This window comes from Asterias rubens, chromosome 13, assembly GCF_902459465.1.
Source record: "Asterias rubens chromosome 13, eAstRub1.3, whole genome shotgun sequence".
NCBI lineage: Eukaryota > Metazoa > Echinodermata > Asteroidea > Forcipulatida > Asteriidae > Asterias > Asterias rubens.
In genome coordinates, this window is record NC_047074.1 from 1,682,455 (window position 1) to 1,698,167 (window position 15,713).

At 39.6% G+C, this 15,713-nt stretch overlaps 1 protein-coding gene across 1 annotated transcript; it reads right to left on the reverse strand.

The window, feature by feature from the left end:
- Positions 1-956: 956 nt before the first annotated feature.
- On the reverse strand, positions 957-14,374 carry LOC117298561 (sphingosine-1-phosphate lyase 1-like). The gene is made up of 15 exons (XM_033781881.1): positions 14,258-14,374; positions 11,766-11,913; positions 10,822-10,889; positions 10,305-10,455; positions 9,537-9,616; positions 9,206-9,334; positions 8,672-8,760; positions 8,084-8,192; positions 6,870-6,968; positions 5,653-5,799; positions 5,023-5,143; positions 4,079-4,196; positions 3,091-3,237; positions 2,516-2,636; positions 957-1,871 (listed from the first exon to the last, which is right to left on the reverse strand). The coding sequence occupies exons 1-15, from the start codon at positions 14,279-14,281 to the stop codon at positions 1,773-1,775; spliced, it is 1,650 nt and encodes a 549-aa protein (XP_033637772.1). The 5' UTR covers positions 14,282-14,374; the 3' UTR covers positions 957-1,772.
- Positions 14,375-15,713: the final 1,339 nt, after the last annotated feature.

A 15,713-nucleotide genomic window follows, 5' to 3' on the forward strand; every position in this document is an offset into this window, starting at 1 on the left:
CTAAAATCTAAGTTCTATTTGACCTGCTTTTCTAAAAAAGAATGTTGAAATCTAATCAATAAGAACAATGAAGCCTCTCCCCTATAGTGGATAAAAGAAGCGGGAAAAAGACCACAAACTGAAAAACTGCCTTTAATTTGATCACGAATTGGCTCCAATGGCCACATGACGACTTAAGCGTGTCTATTGCATAATCACATCACCCCAGCAGTCTCATTTATCTGTCGTCTAGCAGCCCATAATTAACGGTGATTTCCTCTAAATTGCTCTGAAACCTTGTAATTTGTGAATGGCTATCAAGTCGGAAGTACTGAGCGAATGCGCACTTAAAAAGTCCACCAATGTTAAAAACTGCTGCACACTAATGACACTTGTAACGATCGAGTTGATTAAATTAAATTATTATGATTCAGGTAATTAATGTGGAACATAAAAGTGATGTACATTAATTAGGTATAACCAGAAAAAAAGAGGCCCTAACTGGATTCTTTTCGGCGGTAGTTGGCAGCAAACATTTATCAGTGCACAGCTAAAAGCTTCCAAAGCAAGCGATGATCAATGCTAAAAATAGTAGAATACACAAAAATACCTCAAAATATTACGTCTTTCAGCCTCTTAGAAAAAATATTACATTATTTTCGGCCAATTAAAGCCATTGTACACTTTCGGTACAGAAAAAAAAAGGTTCACAGATTTACAAATGATTTTAAGGGTTTACAGAAGGTAATGGTGAAAGACTTCTCTTGAAATATTGTTCAATGAAATGCTTTACTTTTTGAGAAAACATTAAAACAATATCAATTAACGTTTTCCCGTTATTTTCTCCCGACTCCAATGACCGATTGAACCGAAATTTTCACAAGTTTGTTATTTTATACATAAGTTATGTATAATGGCTTTAATACACTTTATTTTTAATTTAAATTGTGGCAGTAAAGCCAGAGTCTTAATATTAATAAAAAAAATAAAAATATTTTGTCTGAAATGTAACCACATGGTTTAACTGACAGCTAACATTGTGTGTTTAATAAAATGGAAAGAAAACTACTGAAAAATGTTGCAAGACAAAATTATAAATTGTGGCCATTTTCAATACTAGTTATGTAATGTTCCCCAAGATAAAAGATTTATTTTGGAACAAATTGATACTTGAAAAATAGGCAAGAAATTAGAAAAACGGGGCGAATCCAGCATTGGTTACACAATTTGGGCCATTTGTCAAGTTGCTTCATTTTAGAGCCTAAAATCACAACTTAAAAACGCCCCAAATGGATAACAATTCTGGAACTAACGCTTGTGAATATTCAATTGTTTGCCTAATTTTTTGAAAGTGTCACAACAAACTTAATACAGCTCGCTTATATTCTGGGTCAAAATACATGAATGTACATCAGAAGAGCCCACTGCATCGTTTAAAAGCCCTAAAGTCAATATTTTCCTCTTTACAATTTTAATAAATCTAATGAAACTTACTATAACTATTTATTCGTATGTCAGAGAGACATCATTAATTTCATCATTGGATTTTTAAAATTATGTACAAAGCTCTAAATATAATAAACATATTTTATCAAAACTACAGCCATTTATACAAATTTTATTCTGTTTTCTGACAAAAATAAAAACAAATTTGCACATTGATAATAATTGATCTGATTTGATTTCCATTATTTGCTGAAATTCATTTATAATGCACCATGTCTGTCACAGGTGACACTCGTGGCCCAGGAACCCTAACAAAGCTTACATCTGACATCGTTGCTACCGTTGTTCTAAGTCGTGGTGCTGTAATATGCTTCAAGATAACCCTGTACGAACTCCTCCACCATGGAGCGATCTGGAATGCTCTCCGCCATCCCATACACAGCTGCCTACAAGACATGGAGACAAATAAAAACAATAAAACAAAATTAATTACAATAACAACCATAATAATAATCAAAATAAAAACATGCCTAATGCAAGAACCTCTAAGCGCATCAAGAAAAAAAAATACAACTTGTGTGAAAGATAGATTACAAATAAGCAGATAACAGATAAGCAGCTTCAAACAGTTGAATTTTGTAACAGACTAAAAACAGTGTACAGAAAAGCACAGGAAGACTATTGAAAAGATTTGGTGCAGCCCACCCCCCCCCCCCCAAAAAAAAAAAGGCTGCGTGACCCGCGTAAATAATTTTGGGCAACAACAACCCTTTATAGAATTAAAACTTATAATAAAGAAAACTTACAAAGCACACAAATCCACAAATGTGCCTATGGCGCTTCATACAAACCATAGCATATCATGTACAAAAATCAAAATGGAAACGTAAACCTAAGCTAAGAAGAAACCCAGAACACAAAGGAAAAAAAGAAAAAAAAGAAGGTTAAAAAGACAAACCATTTATTAAAATACTTGATTGAAAAGAGTAGTCTCTAGGTTTTGTCATAAAAAACAGCTGATTTTTCTTCATACATTGACACCCAACCATGCCGCATGTCTTAAAAGCAATACAAAGGGACATCTACTTACAATGCCTTCTGCTTTTGCTTTGGGATCTTTCATAATCTCCGAGGTGCAATCCTTCAAGGATGATAAGAAGGCATCTGCAATACCTGGTCCTGTATGCATCTTGGTGACGACAAAATTAACTCTGCAAAATAAGCCAAAACACAAAAAATCAGTTATTATTAAATTATTATTATCAATGGTATGGACCCACTGAACCAGCGTCAAGGGTCGGTTGGCTTGGTCAAGTGGTAGCTATCCCTTCAACTTCAAGGATGAATCAAGAATACTCAAGTGCTTTGTGTAAGGACATAAGTGTAACAAATTGGAGTCGAACCCACACCCACTTGATCAGAAACACCAAAGCTTGAGTTCGGTGCTCTCTCGATCCACTCAGCCCTGACACATTTGTATTACTATGAAGGCAGTCGGTTCTCTTAAGTGCATTAGGTCCCATCCAAAGGACGAAGCAAGGACATGATGTGTCACAAACAGGACTCGAACCCACACCTGTCTGACTAGGACACCAGAGCTTGAGTTCAGTTCTCTTATCCACTCAGCCACGACACATTTTTATTATGATGAAGGCCCTGACTCACCCTGATGGGTATTGTACTGTAAACATATGCCATCCAGCCTTGGTTAACGCCGACCCCAAACGGTAGATGTCAAAACATTTAGAGCCAATAGAGAGAATATTGACGTCTGGCTTGCCATAGACGAATAGACCTGGGATTTCTCTTACTCTGAAATAAAAAAACAGTTAAAGCGTATATGTTTTGTAATCACTCTTTACAAAAAATGGCAATAAAAAAACCTTGGGTTAGAGGCCCAGAGCAGCGTTTATTTGTAAAAATCATTTTGAAAAACATTCATTGGGAAGTAATGTGGTTAAGTAAACAGATTAACTCTTAACTAAAAACAGTTCAAGATACTTGATTAAAGGGGAGGATTCCATTTGGTAATCACTCTTATAATTAATGGCAATAAAAACCTCTGGTGAGAAGGCTATAGCATTTTGTTAAACATTTCATTTGGAACTAAACTGGTTAAATGTATGAAGAAAAAAATAGCTCTAAAAAAAAAAAAAAAAACAGTTCCAAGGTAAATCGTTAAAGGTACATTAAGGAACACGTTTGGTAATCACTCTCAAATGTAATTGCAATAAAAACCTTTGTTTAGAAGGCTACAGCAGCGTTAGATAGTATACAGCATTTCGAAATGAACTTACTTGGAAGTCATGTGGTTATCTAGAAGTATTAACTCTAATTTAAAAACAGTTCAAGGTATATCATTAAAGGGGAGTATTTCATTTGATATCACTCTTACATTTAATAGCAATAAAAACCTGTGGTGAGAAGGCTACAATGTGATTATGTACAACGTTTTTATGCCACAAATATTGAATCTTAGAACCTTTTCAGATTGTTTACTCCATGCATGGAGATAAACATTTGCTCTGGCAGCATCTCAAAAAGACGACCACCTTTTGAAATGAAAATTTCAGATATCTTTGTCAAAACAAAATCACAGATTTCATTTAATTAATAAGCAAAAGTAACAATAAAATAATCAGTGGTGACTTACTGCTCTTCTATGTAGGCCCTCGTTTGAATGATCTTCACAGCGTTTTCCATGTAACCGTCTACACCAACAGACATCATAGTGGCCCAACATGTCGCGATGATTGCACCCGATCTTGTACCTAGTTAATTAATTGTTTGCGTTATTTTTGCTTGGTTTGTTTTTGTCCGTTTGTTTCTTGGGATTACTAATTACGTTTGCTTGCTTTGGCTAATAAATTTGTTCATTGTGTTTTGTTTATAAAAAATTTATTGTTTGTACTCATTTTAATAGCTTACAATTTTAGTTTTTGCTTTTATTTTGTTGTGCTTTAAGTAGATTTAACTTGGAGCACAAATATAAATGAGGGGGTTTACACTTGACAAGCTCGCTTCTTGCAAACCCCCTCTACCATTGTCTACATATTTGTTTAGTCTAATCAATTTTTAGGTATTCTGTTTCTCATTAATTTGCAATGATGTGAAAACAGAATGAATGAATGAATGAATGAATGAATGAATGAATGAATAAGTGTAAAGCGCTACCCCTTTTTAAAACTGTAAAGCACTCAGTGTCTGGTTTGATGTTGGGCGCCGCATAATTCCTGCTTTTTTTATAATTATTATTTCGAAAAGATAAGATAGTCAGCTTAGTTGCAGATTTGAGTTGAGCAGAAAGGGGATCGTAAGCAAAGAAACAGTGTAATACGAAACAGGCTTACCGACACCGACAATGACAACTAAAACTAAAACAGCGACGATGATGACAACGACAACGACACGGACAAGGACTACTTCAACGACATCAACAACATTGGTGTTATGTAAAATCAGTAGGTCTCATAATTTAATCGTAGTCCAACACACCTTGCAGGAAAATACTGAATGTTAAAGCGCTTTGAGCATCACAGAGTGACGATACGAGCGATATGAAGCCACTATTATTAATATTATAAAAATGGAACTTACCGCCAACGGCTGGTGATGCGTAGATACCACCACACCAGTCAGTGTTCACGTAGAACTGTCCCAGTCGATATTCAGTATTCTTGTACAAAACAAGTGATGAACCTTTGGGTGCCAGACCATACTGAAATTTAAAAAAACAAAATTCTCTGTTTATACTGGATTGCCTAATAATTCCTCCTTTTTTTTTTATTTTTTTTTTTTTTAATATTTTTTATGAAATATTGCTTTTCATCACATGGCCGGACGGCCACTTGAAGGCGAGGGCTACAACTAACTGATTTGGGATATTGACCAAATCAACTGTCACCCATGGCACATTGCTACCTACCACTAGGGCTGAAACCGGTATAGCCCCCTTCACAGTCCGTTAGGATGTAGGCAAGGGTATCATCCACTAGGAGCCTAGTTGGTAGAGCAGAATGTACTACCTTTGTAACTATTTACTAAGCAGTTATGGTTGAGTGCCTTGCTCAAGGGCACAAGTGTCATGACTGGGATTCAAACCCACACTCTGCTGCTGACAACACCAGAGCCTGCGTCGTATGAACTAGATCGCTCGGTCAAGATACCCCCAAAAAGGTCCTGAATTGTTGGTGAGGAGGTAAAGTCTGACTAACTTTGACATCTCACCTTGTGGGCATCAGCCGAGATGCTCGTCACACCGTCCACGGAGAAATCAACACGTGGAAGATCAAGTCCAGCTCGTTTAGCAAAAGGGATGATGAAGCCACCCATACAGGCATCCACATGGACGGGTATGTTATATCGCGTCCCAAGCTGGGGAAAGAAGGAGATCAAGGCGCACACAGATTAAACTACATTTAAAGACAATCGACACCCATTTGGTATGTGTCAAAGACCAGTATGATCCAAATACATGTATATAACAATTGGTAATTGAAGTTGCAAGAGAATAATGAAGGGGAAAAAACACCATTGTTGCACAAAACAGGCTTTAGGCCTGAAGTCTTTAAAGGGAAGGTACACGTTTTGTCAATATTTTGTCAAATACCAGTGTTCTCACTTGGTGTATCCCATCATAACCATAAAATAACAAGCCTGTGAAAATTTGGGCTCAAACGGTCATCGAAGTTGCGAGAAAATTATGAAAGAAAAAACATCCTTGTTGGACGAATTTGTGTGCTTTCAGATAGGAATAAAAGACTTCTAGCTAGAAGTCTTTTATAATTTAAGTGAGAAATTACCTCTTTCTCAAAAACTACATTACTTCAGAGAGAGTCGTTTCCCACAATGTTTTATACTATCAACAGCTCTCCAATGCTCATTACCCAGTCAATTTTTAAGTTAATATTTGTTTTGAGTAATTACCAAACGTGTACCTTCCCTTTAAATACTGAAGTGAGAAATAACCTTTCTCAAAACTACATGACTTCAGAGGGAGCTGTTTTTTACAATGTTTTTTTTTTTACTGTCAACAGCTCTCAAACGGTCGTTACCAAGTAAGTTTTTATGATACAGGTGGCCAGAGAGCCTTTTGTGTTCCACCAAATCACACCAAAAAATCACTCCTCACAGATTTTAGGTCCCGTGAGCCATGATTATGACACAATTGAACAGACATGCAACTTTCTTTTTGCAAAAAAAGAGGAAATGGCCGATCACATTTAACTTTTGTACAGTGTTTTTCAGATTTCTATGGCACTGTTTTGAAAAGAGAAAGAGGAAATCAGCTGATCAGCTGAAAAGCAAAACTTGATGTCACAATAAAAATCAATATGAAAGTTATTGACAATCTATCTTAGGATGAATCTTGATGCTTTGTGACACTTGGCCCAAGATTTCTACAAAATGATGTTTAGAATTGACAATTTGTTTGAAATACTTACCTCAGCAATTTCTTCTACTTGTTCAACCACACCGTAGGGGAAGGATGGAGCTGAGACTACAAGCATACAGGTGTTCTTAGATATTTTCTTTCTCATCGCCTGCGGGATGAAAACAGAAAAATCCCGGTCGTGACACTTGTGTCCCTGAGCAAGACACTTAATTATAATTGCTTCTCTCCACCCAGGGGTAAATGGGTACCTGTGAGGGCAGAGATGGTTCTTGTGATTGATATAGCCGAGTAGCGCATATTAATGTTGCACAGGCTGCATACTCCCCACCAGGGAGTTGAGATGGTTTAAGGAGTGGTTTAAGGCCCAGTGACCAGGGGTAATAATGTGAAGTGCTTTGGGACGCCCTCCGGGTGTGAAAAGCGCTATATAAAAAAGGGTTATTATTATTATTATTAAGTAAGCAAGACAAGTTCTCAAAAGAACATAATATACCCAGAAAGTAGATACACACATGGTGTTACAACAAACCATTGATACCTCAGCATGCAATGCCTTAAATCCCATTAAGGAAACTAAGTATTGATGTTTCTTTTTTACAGTCAGTCAATAGACCGATCAATTAGGCTCTGCCCACGGCGCACGTGTCAGCAAAAACATGTGCGCTTCTCCAATGCCATTCTGCACAACTGTGCCGCACGCGCCAAGCATACGCGCATGCATGTCGGACTACATAGCGTCGGACTTTTGGTTGTGCAATGGTTGTCATTGGTCAATACGCAATGGGCTGGAGCTTAAGGGTTCAGTCTATTGCAATGCCTGACTTGCACCCGCAGAAAAAAGTTTTGACAAAATAGGGAGACCCACCGTTATCAGGGCTAGATAGTTCAGCTGGAAGAACGCAAACACATTGACCCAGAGGTGGAAAGTTCAAGTCCGGCTCTAGTGAACTTGATAACAGAAGTTTACACTGCCTTTAAAGTAACAGGCCTTAGATCGTCATCATCATCACACATACTCTACGTTCCCAAAACTCGTCTGGCAAGTTACAGAGACCATGGCTTTTCCAGCTGCGCACCGCGTCTCTGGAATTCCTTGCCAGACGAGCTGAGGGACACACCTGATCTATCAACATTCAAGCACAACCTCAAGACTCATCTGTTCAATTTGTCTGCTTGCTAGCTTCCGGCGCCTTTGAATGGTACCATTCAAGATACTGTGCGCCTTATAAATGTTATGTTATTATTATTATTATTATTACTTACCCTGACATTAACTAGCTTTGTTTCTGGGTCCATAGGCACCTCAATGTAACGCATCTTGAAATACTTGGCGGCCTTTGGGAAACCAGCGTGGGCACTACGAGGGGCAAGGCTAGAAAGAAGAAAAGAACAAACAACATTATTTGTTTGGCAATTAAAATGTCTTCATGGAAAAAAAGGTGTAATGTCTATCCAAAAGCTCACTTTTCATACGCTTGTTTAGATTATCTTACCAACAAAGGAACCCAGCAAACTCCCAAAAGGGGATATAAACACAAAGCTGGCAACAGCCAATCTCCCTCATACAAACATCGCTTAGGAATTGCACTAATCAAGAAACTGTAATTCATCTGTAAACTAGACTAGACCCTTTAAAGTAGTAGTCCCGGCCGATTTTCTACGCTCCGTCCACGTAGTAGTTAAAGTAAAACGCTCTCTTTTCTCCAAAACTCCCAAAATCTACTCCGCGGCAATGGCAAGACAGTTCTCTTCAGAACAAACTCTACCTTGCAAGTAGATACACACATGGTGCTACCACAAAGCAAATATTATATAGTTTTAAGATGTTATATAGTTTTAAGAAAGGCTTACATTTCTGGATTCTTGATTCCTAGATTGTAGGCTCGTTCTCTGTACGCCTTGCATGCCATCAAGATACTCTCCGTGCCTCCTGACGTCATCTGAATCAAATAAATGGATTTTACAAACAAAGAACATGAACATAAGTTTTGCAGTGAGACGAAATATATCATAACATGTACAACCAATTTACGGCACTCTCCTAAAAACATTGCTCTGTGACTTTCACGTTTTTTTTGTCAAAACCTTATAGAGATAAATTACATTACATACAACTTCATTGACAGTGAGTAGGGATTCATGTTATGGCCAAAAAACATGATCTACAAAAAGCATCAAAACCCTTCCAGCATCCTGCTCGAAGAAACGTCATGACCTGGATTCGAACCCACACCCTGATTAATGAGTCACCAGAACTCTAGTCCAGTGCATTTAATATCACTCATTCAAGACACACCACAGTACTTTTACAAACATTTCTTAAAGTTCTCAGACCGTGGCAGACGTTAAGAACATACAGGATTTGTAATAAGTGTATCAACCTACAGTTCCACAAGCACTTGAACCACCATTGAAGAAGTCACAGCACATAGCAACAACTTCTGCCTCCATTTTCCGAGTCCCTGGAAACACATCTGGGTGGAGTAAATTATCCCCAACAAACATACCATAGACCTACGAGAAAATGGAAACATATGAAGCTGTAAACACTGTGAATAGTTTATTTATTTATTTTATTTATTGGTATTTACAAACAAAATGATCATCAGCAGTAGCTGAAAGGGGTCACTTAACAATGGTACAAGTATATATCTAAAAACATAAATATGCAAAGTTCATGCCGGTATGACTAAACAAATGAGCCTCGTAGCTTTACCTGAGCCATAAGCTTGTCATGGTGCTTTCCACAGTTGTACACAGCCCCAGAGAGTCTACCTCCCTGCCAGTCAATTGTTTCTACAAGTCAATCAATTACAAAAACAAATACAGGTTTAATTAAAAGTTTTTATTACATAATTGGTGTCTTGTGGCCGAGCGGTCTAGTTCACTGTAAGGCCTAGCTGACTTAACCCGAGTTCTGGTTGCTGTAAGCAGCAAAGTGTGGCGTTGAATCCCGGTCTTGACACTTGTGCTGCTGAGCAAGGATTGTTTCGAAAAAACTTAGGAAGGTAGTGCATTCTGCTCTACCAGCCAGGCTCCTAGCGGATGATACCCATACCTACATCCTTACAGACTTGTGCTGCTGAGCAAGGATTGCTTCGAAAAAACTTAGGAAGGTAGTGCATTCTGCTCTACCAGCCAGGCTCCTAGCGGATGATACCCATACCTACATCCTTACAGACTTGTGCTGCTGAGCAAGGATTGCTTCGAAAAAACTTAGGAAGGTAGTGCAATCTGCTCTACCAGCCAGGCTCCTAGTGGATGATACCCATACCTACATCCTTACAGACTGTGAAGGGGAACTGCGTTTCAGTCCAAGGACTAGGTAGCAACATGCCCCTGGCCACAAAATCGTTGGTTTAAATCCTGCTCTAAGCACTTTTGTTCAAACCTTAATCTTTTAAAACTTTACCCGGTCAGTTTTCTATCAGTTAAATCATCAACCCTGTTAGTGCTATTGAAGTGCCCCTCTACACACACTCACCCAAGCTTTTATATTTTTCTTTGATGAGAGTTAAGAGCTTGTCATCACTGAGACCGCTGTCTGGTAGCGTTGTGTTATAGACAACACCTGGCGGAAGGGGAAACATATCCTTAGCAATACTGGCTTTGGTCTTGTCCAACTCTTCCTGTATCTGTTTTTAAAAAAATCAAATAAATCACAGACTTTTAATATTAAAGGAGTTTCAAGTGCAACTGTTCCTCTCTAGTTCACTTCAATTCAAAGCAATGTTTAATTCCACATTTATCGCCTGATCATAAAAAAGTACAGTCAATATTAATATGAATGTGGAGGCACGTTCCAAAAAACAAGGACTCGTCAAAGGACAAGCCTTTCTGGTAGCAGTGACCCGACTATGCAATCAATAGTATTGACTTTGACACTAGTCGCCCAGGCTTACTACTATCATCATTTTGTTGGTTCGGGTGAGGGTGGGGAGGGGGGGGGGTAGGGGAGTTTACTTCAGAAAAAGGATTTAAGGAAAAGAGTTTGGGATTACCTTTCGACCAATAATGGGCAGGCTTCGGATGGTTCTGAATAAGGAGAGTTTCGTCCTCTCAAAAATACCTGAAAAAAAGAAGTAATTAGGTCAAGAGTTTAGCCAAAAGTTTTCTAGATTTCGAGACCTCATAATTTCAATAGAAATTTACAATTTCTTCATAGGGTGCCCTTTACCAAGAAGAAAATGCCATGGTGTCCTTGATTAAGCCAGATCTTTACTAGATTTGTGGACAAGTCGTTAATGGTCCCACGCGGTGAGATAGTCGAGTTGATGGCGGTGCTCTCACGAGATCACTGCTCTCGCGCAAACTGCTGGTTGCCAACTTCTACTCCCCGTAAAATGGGACCATAGTCAAGGGAGCAGTAGTCTTGCAGGGCCAGCAGTCTCGCCAGAATCACAGGGAGATTCGGAACACTATCACCGCGACAGACATTTAACGACTTGTCCACAAGTCTAGATCTTTACTAATATTTGGTGTGTTCGTTTAGCTTCCCTGGGTCTACCCCGCGGTGCTCACTCGGGTGAGCCCCTGACAAGCTAAACGAATGATCACTCACTGTTCTCGTTGTGATGTCATGTACCTGGGGCCTGCCCCCAAGTGACCCACCCCACAAGCAGGGCACTGGGGGCTGACCCAGGTGAGCCCCTGGAATGACGTCAAAGCTATTTGAACGCAAAGGGGGAAGACCGGGGTCGACCCAGGGAAGCTAAACAAACGCACCCACTGTGAGGGAATTGAGAATGTCAGGGCTAAAAGAGTTGTGTTTTGCCTTTTACCTTCTGACGTAGAGATGAAAGTAAACCTCGTCCAGTGACATGTTAAGGAATGTGTTGGAAGATGAAGACAAACAATGGTCAAGATGAAGATGAGAGAGTGAGTTTGGTGAGTTTGCTAAGTTTCCCAACTTCTTATCCACCAACACTACAAAGTTGGAACTCACTGAGCTCGTGAAGAAACAACTCCCCTCTGAGCCAGCCTAGGATGACCACAATGGACGCTGTGGCTAGGATGATCTCCCATGCTTCTCGTCCACTACACTGATCGTTGATGATGAAACGAGCGCCATCCAAATACTGAGGTACAACTTCCTGGAGGTTAAAAAGAACTTGGACTCAAGATTTCACCAAACAGTTTTGACAAAACTGGGAAAAATTACTATATGTATCCTGCCATTCGTTATGAAATTATTAGTATGACTAAAATGAGAGTTTCTTATAGAGCTTATAGGCTCATGAAAAAGTGGTGGCAGGATACAGACATCTCTCTTCCTAATATAATCCTTTCATCATAAAATGACTATAAAGTAATAAAAACAAAAAACTTGATTCCCAATAACATAACCAACACCAATAGGCGCCCCCTATCCATGTCTCAGCATAAATGGCACCAGCATACTGTACCACTCTCGCTGACCAGTGCAGGACACTATGGTAGTGACTCAAAATAGTTAACAAGCATTAAAGCAATAGAGAACTGTTAACAACGTGAGACACGGCTCCCTGCCTCTGTCTCTGGAAGTAACATAGTTTTTCGAGACAGGAATAATTTCTCACTATAAAATACTTGAGTTGTTTCAATTTCAAGTCAAGCCTCAAGTCAAGGCATCTGATTCTGAAACACACAACTTGAGTGACGACTGGCAGGTTGTTCTTCCATAATGCTCTCATAACTTCAATGAAAAAAAGGCAACGTGTTCAAAATCAAATGTTCACAATCACAGGTTTGTTATGTAAATGGGATAACTTTCTGTCTGGCACCACCACTTTTTCACTCATTTTTACAAAAAGGGATATGTCATTGAGGTTAGGATAGGCTAAGGTAAGAGGCCTAATCATTATTAATTTTCATATCAATTAACCAAGGCAATGACAATTTTCCGCCTAGCTAGCCCCACTTTAGCCCACCTTGTTGAGCTGTTAATGGCTCCGCTTTTAAAACCTGTCTCATCACTGTAATGGTGACAGTGATGAGACCGATGTTAAAAGCGGAGCCATTTAGTTTACAGCTCAACAAGGTGGGCTAGCGCTAGCCCCACTTGTGTGGCCAAGGATTCAGCTGCTATCCTTGGCCACACATGTGGGTCTATGGCCACACAAGTGGGGCTACTTGTGTAGCCAAGGATAGCTGATAGCTGCATCATTGGCCACACAAGTGGGTCTATGGCCACACAAGTGGGGCTACTTGTGTAGCCAAGGATAGCTGATAGCTGCATCATTGGCCACACAAGTGGGTCTATGGCCACACAAGTGGGGCTACTTGTGTAGCCAAGGATAGCTGATAGCTGCATCATTGGCCACACAAGTGGGTCGATGGCCACACAAGTGGGGCTACTTGTGTAGCCAACCACGGATAGCTGATAGCTGCATCCTTGGCCACACAAGTGGGTCGATGGCCACACAAGTGGGGCTACTTGTGTAGCCAAGGATAGCTGATAGCTGCATCATTGGCCACACAAGTGGGTCGATGGCCACACAAGTGGGGCTACTTGTGTAGCCAAGGATAGCTGATAGCTGCATCATTGGCCACACAAGTGGGGCTACTTGTGTAGCCAAGGATAGCTGATAGCTGCATCATTGGCCACACAAGTGGGGCTACTTGTGTAGCCAAGGATAGCTGATAGCTGCATCATTGGCCACACAAGTGGGGCTACTTGTGTAGCCAAGGATAGCTGATAGCTGCATCCTTGGCCACACAAGTGGGTCGATGGCCACACCAGTGGGGCTACTTGTGTAGCCAAGGATAGCTGATAGCTGCATCCTTGGCCACACAAGTGGGGCTACTTGTGTAGCCAAGGATAGCTGATAGCTGCATCATTGGCCACACAAGTGGGGCTACTTGTGTAGCCAACCACGGATAGCTGATAGCTGCATCCTTGGCCACACAAGTGGGTCGATGGCCACACAAGTGGGGCTACTTGTGTAGCCAAGGATAGCTGATAGCTGCATCATTGGCCACACAAGTGGGGCTACTTGTGTAGCCAAGGATAGCTGATAGCTGCATCATTGGCCACACAAGTGGGGCTACTTGTGTAGCCAAGGATAGCTGATAGCTGCATCATTGGCCACACAAGTGGGGCTACCGCCCAGCCTGCCTTCAAAGGTGTCCAAGACTCCAAGGCAGGCGCCTCCCCCGAAAAACGCCCCCTCCCCCCACTCTCTAGTTCCTAATGTAATTCCTTCCATCCTCCCCACTGACGACGCGATGTGCATGACACTGACACTGACAGTCGACCTCCATGGTCGTTACACGTTTAAATTACCACTTAAATAACAAAAGATACCGGATAACTTTCCGTATGGCGCCACCACTTTTTCACTCATTTTTACAAAAAGGGATATATCGATCAGGTAAATTAGATACTATATTATTTTATTTCGAATGAAAAAGTGGTGGCGCCATACGGAAACTTTTCCAAGATACCTCGCACATTACCTTTAACTGAACGAAAACATCCATTTCGATCGAATTTACGTCATATAAAAGGTACAAATCTACACTATGCACTCGAGGGACATCAGGGATTATGTAACTTTCCCACCTCTGCACATTTTTAACAACTTTTTATAACAAGAAAAGAACAGCGCCCTCCATCGACAGCCTTTTGGCCTGCCTCAACTGCCGACGTCACACTTGTTCTGGTGCAGTGGTGAGGTAGGGTAGGTTGATAATACAGGGAAGTGTAGTGCATCGCTTATGTAGTTAAAATTTCTTAAAAGAATAGGAAGTTTAATGAGAAATACACAACAAATTTGGCTCTTTGGGAAAACAAGTAAAATAAAAATTGTTAAAAACAAAAGTATGAAGGAGAGGGGCCGGGGGATGATCAACTGGTATTTTTTTAATTTTATCTTTTAGCCAAACACGATCTTGATTGGCAGACGCTATTTTAATGACGTATTTATTATTCTCTGTATTTTTCGTTCAGTTGTTTCTAGAGATCTAGTATACAGTTGGGTTGCATTACACTTTAGGGTTTTCATATTATGGTCCAAAATATAGGAAGAAAACTAACATAAAGATCAATTTCGTATAACATTTTTTATTCTCCCCGAATCATCAACATACCTTTAAACCAGTTATGTAAAAACTGCAAGAACTATAGCCTTTTAATTTAGGGGATAATTTTGGCAGACGAATCAGATTCTTATAAAATTTATAAAACAACCATAATCCAGTTGAAGGGAAGGTGTTGGTAATCAGTCTTAAAAATAATGGCAATAAAAGTGTTTGTTTATTGAAGCCTTTGCACAAGCTTTCGGTAGTAAAAGCATTTTGAGAAACTTTTCACTTCGAAGAAATTCGTTATGTAAAAATGCATCAGTCAGTTGTAATTGCACACAATTTGAATTTGATGAAAAGCGACTCTGGGGTCGATTTCACAAAGAGTTAGGACCAGTCCTGCGATATATACAAATTGCATGGATATAATAGTCCTAAGTTAGGGCGAGTAACTGGTCCTAACTCGAGATAAGACTAGTCCTAACTCTTTGTGAAATCCACCCCAGGATTAATTATTTTCCTGCATGGACATTCGCTCCGGATTTATGGCGATATCTAAAAACCGCGACATCCCTTTGAAATGAAAACTTGTTACGTTACTTTTACTGCATATTATGCATCTACATTATGCGGGATAAAACAGTCGAATGATTAAAAATACCTAAAAGTACACCTTTGTGTTAAAACAATCCTGATAAATTAAATATACCATCTGATTATAACTATTTTTTATTGGTTTCTCCTTTTCGAATTAAATAATTAAACATAAACATTAAATCTTCGGACAGTACCCTGTTTTTATCTTGACTAGCAAGTATAAGCGAAGTAAAACAGTTTTAAAAATCTCCATCATTTTGTTTTATTTCACGTGCCTCTGTTCACAGAACAA

What these genes read in the sequence shown, in the direction of transcription:
- LOC117298561 (XM_033781881.1), bottom strand. Translation starts at nt 14,281, where the DNA reads ATGGATGTTTTCGTTCAGTTAAAG. An exon ending in CAAAGCTAGTTAATGTCAGG is followed by an intron (nt 6,969 to 8,083) that starts GTAAGTAATAAT and finishes TTCATCCCGCAG; the next exon opens with GCGATGAGAAAGAAAATATC. An exon ending in TCTCGGCTGATGCCCACAAG is followed by an intron (nt 5,144 to 5,652) that starts GTGAGATGTCAA and finishes TTTAAATTTCAG; the next exon opens with TATGGTCTGGCACCCAAAGG.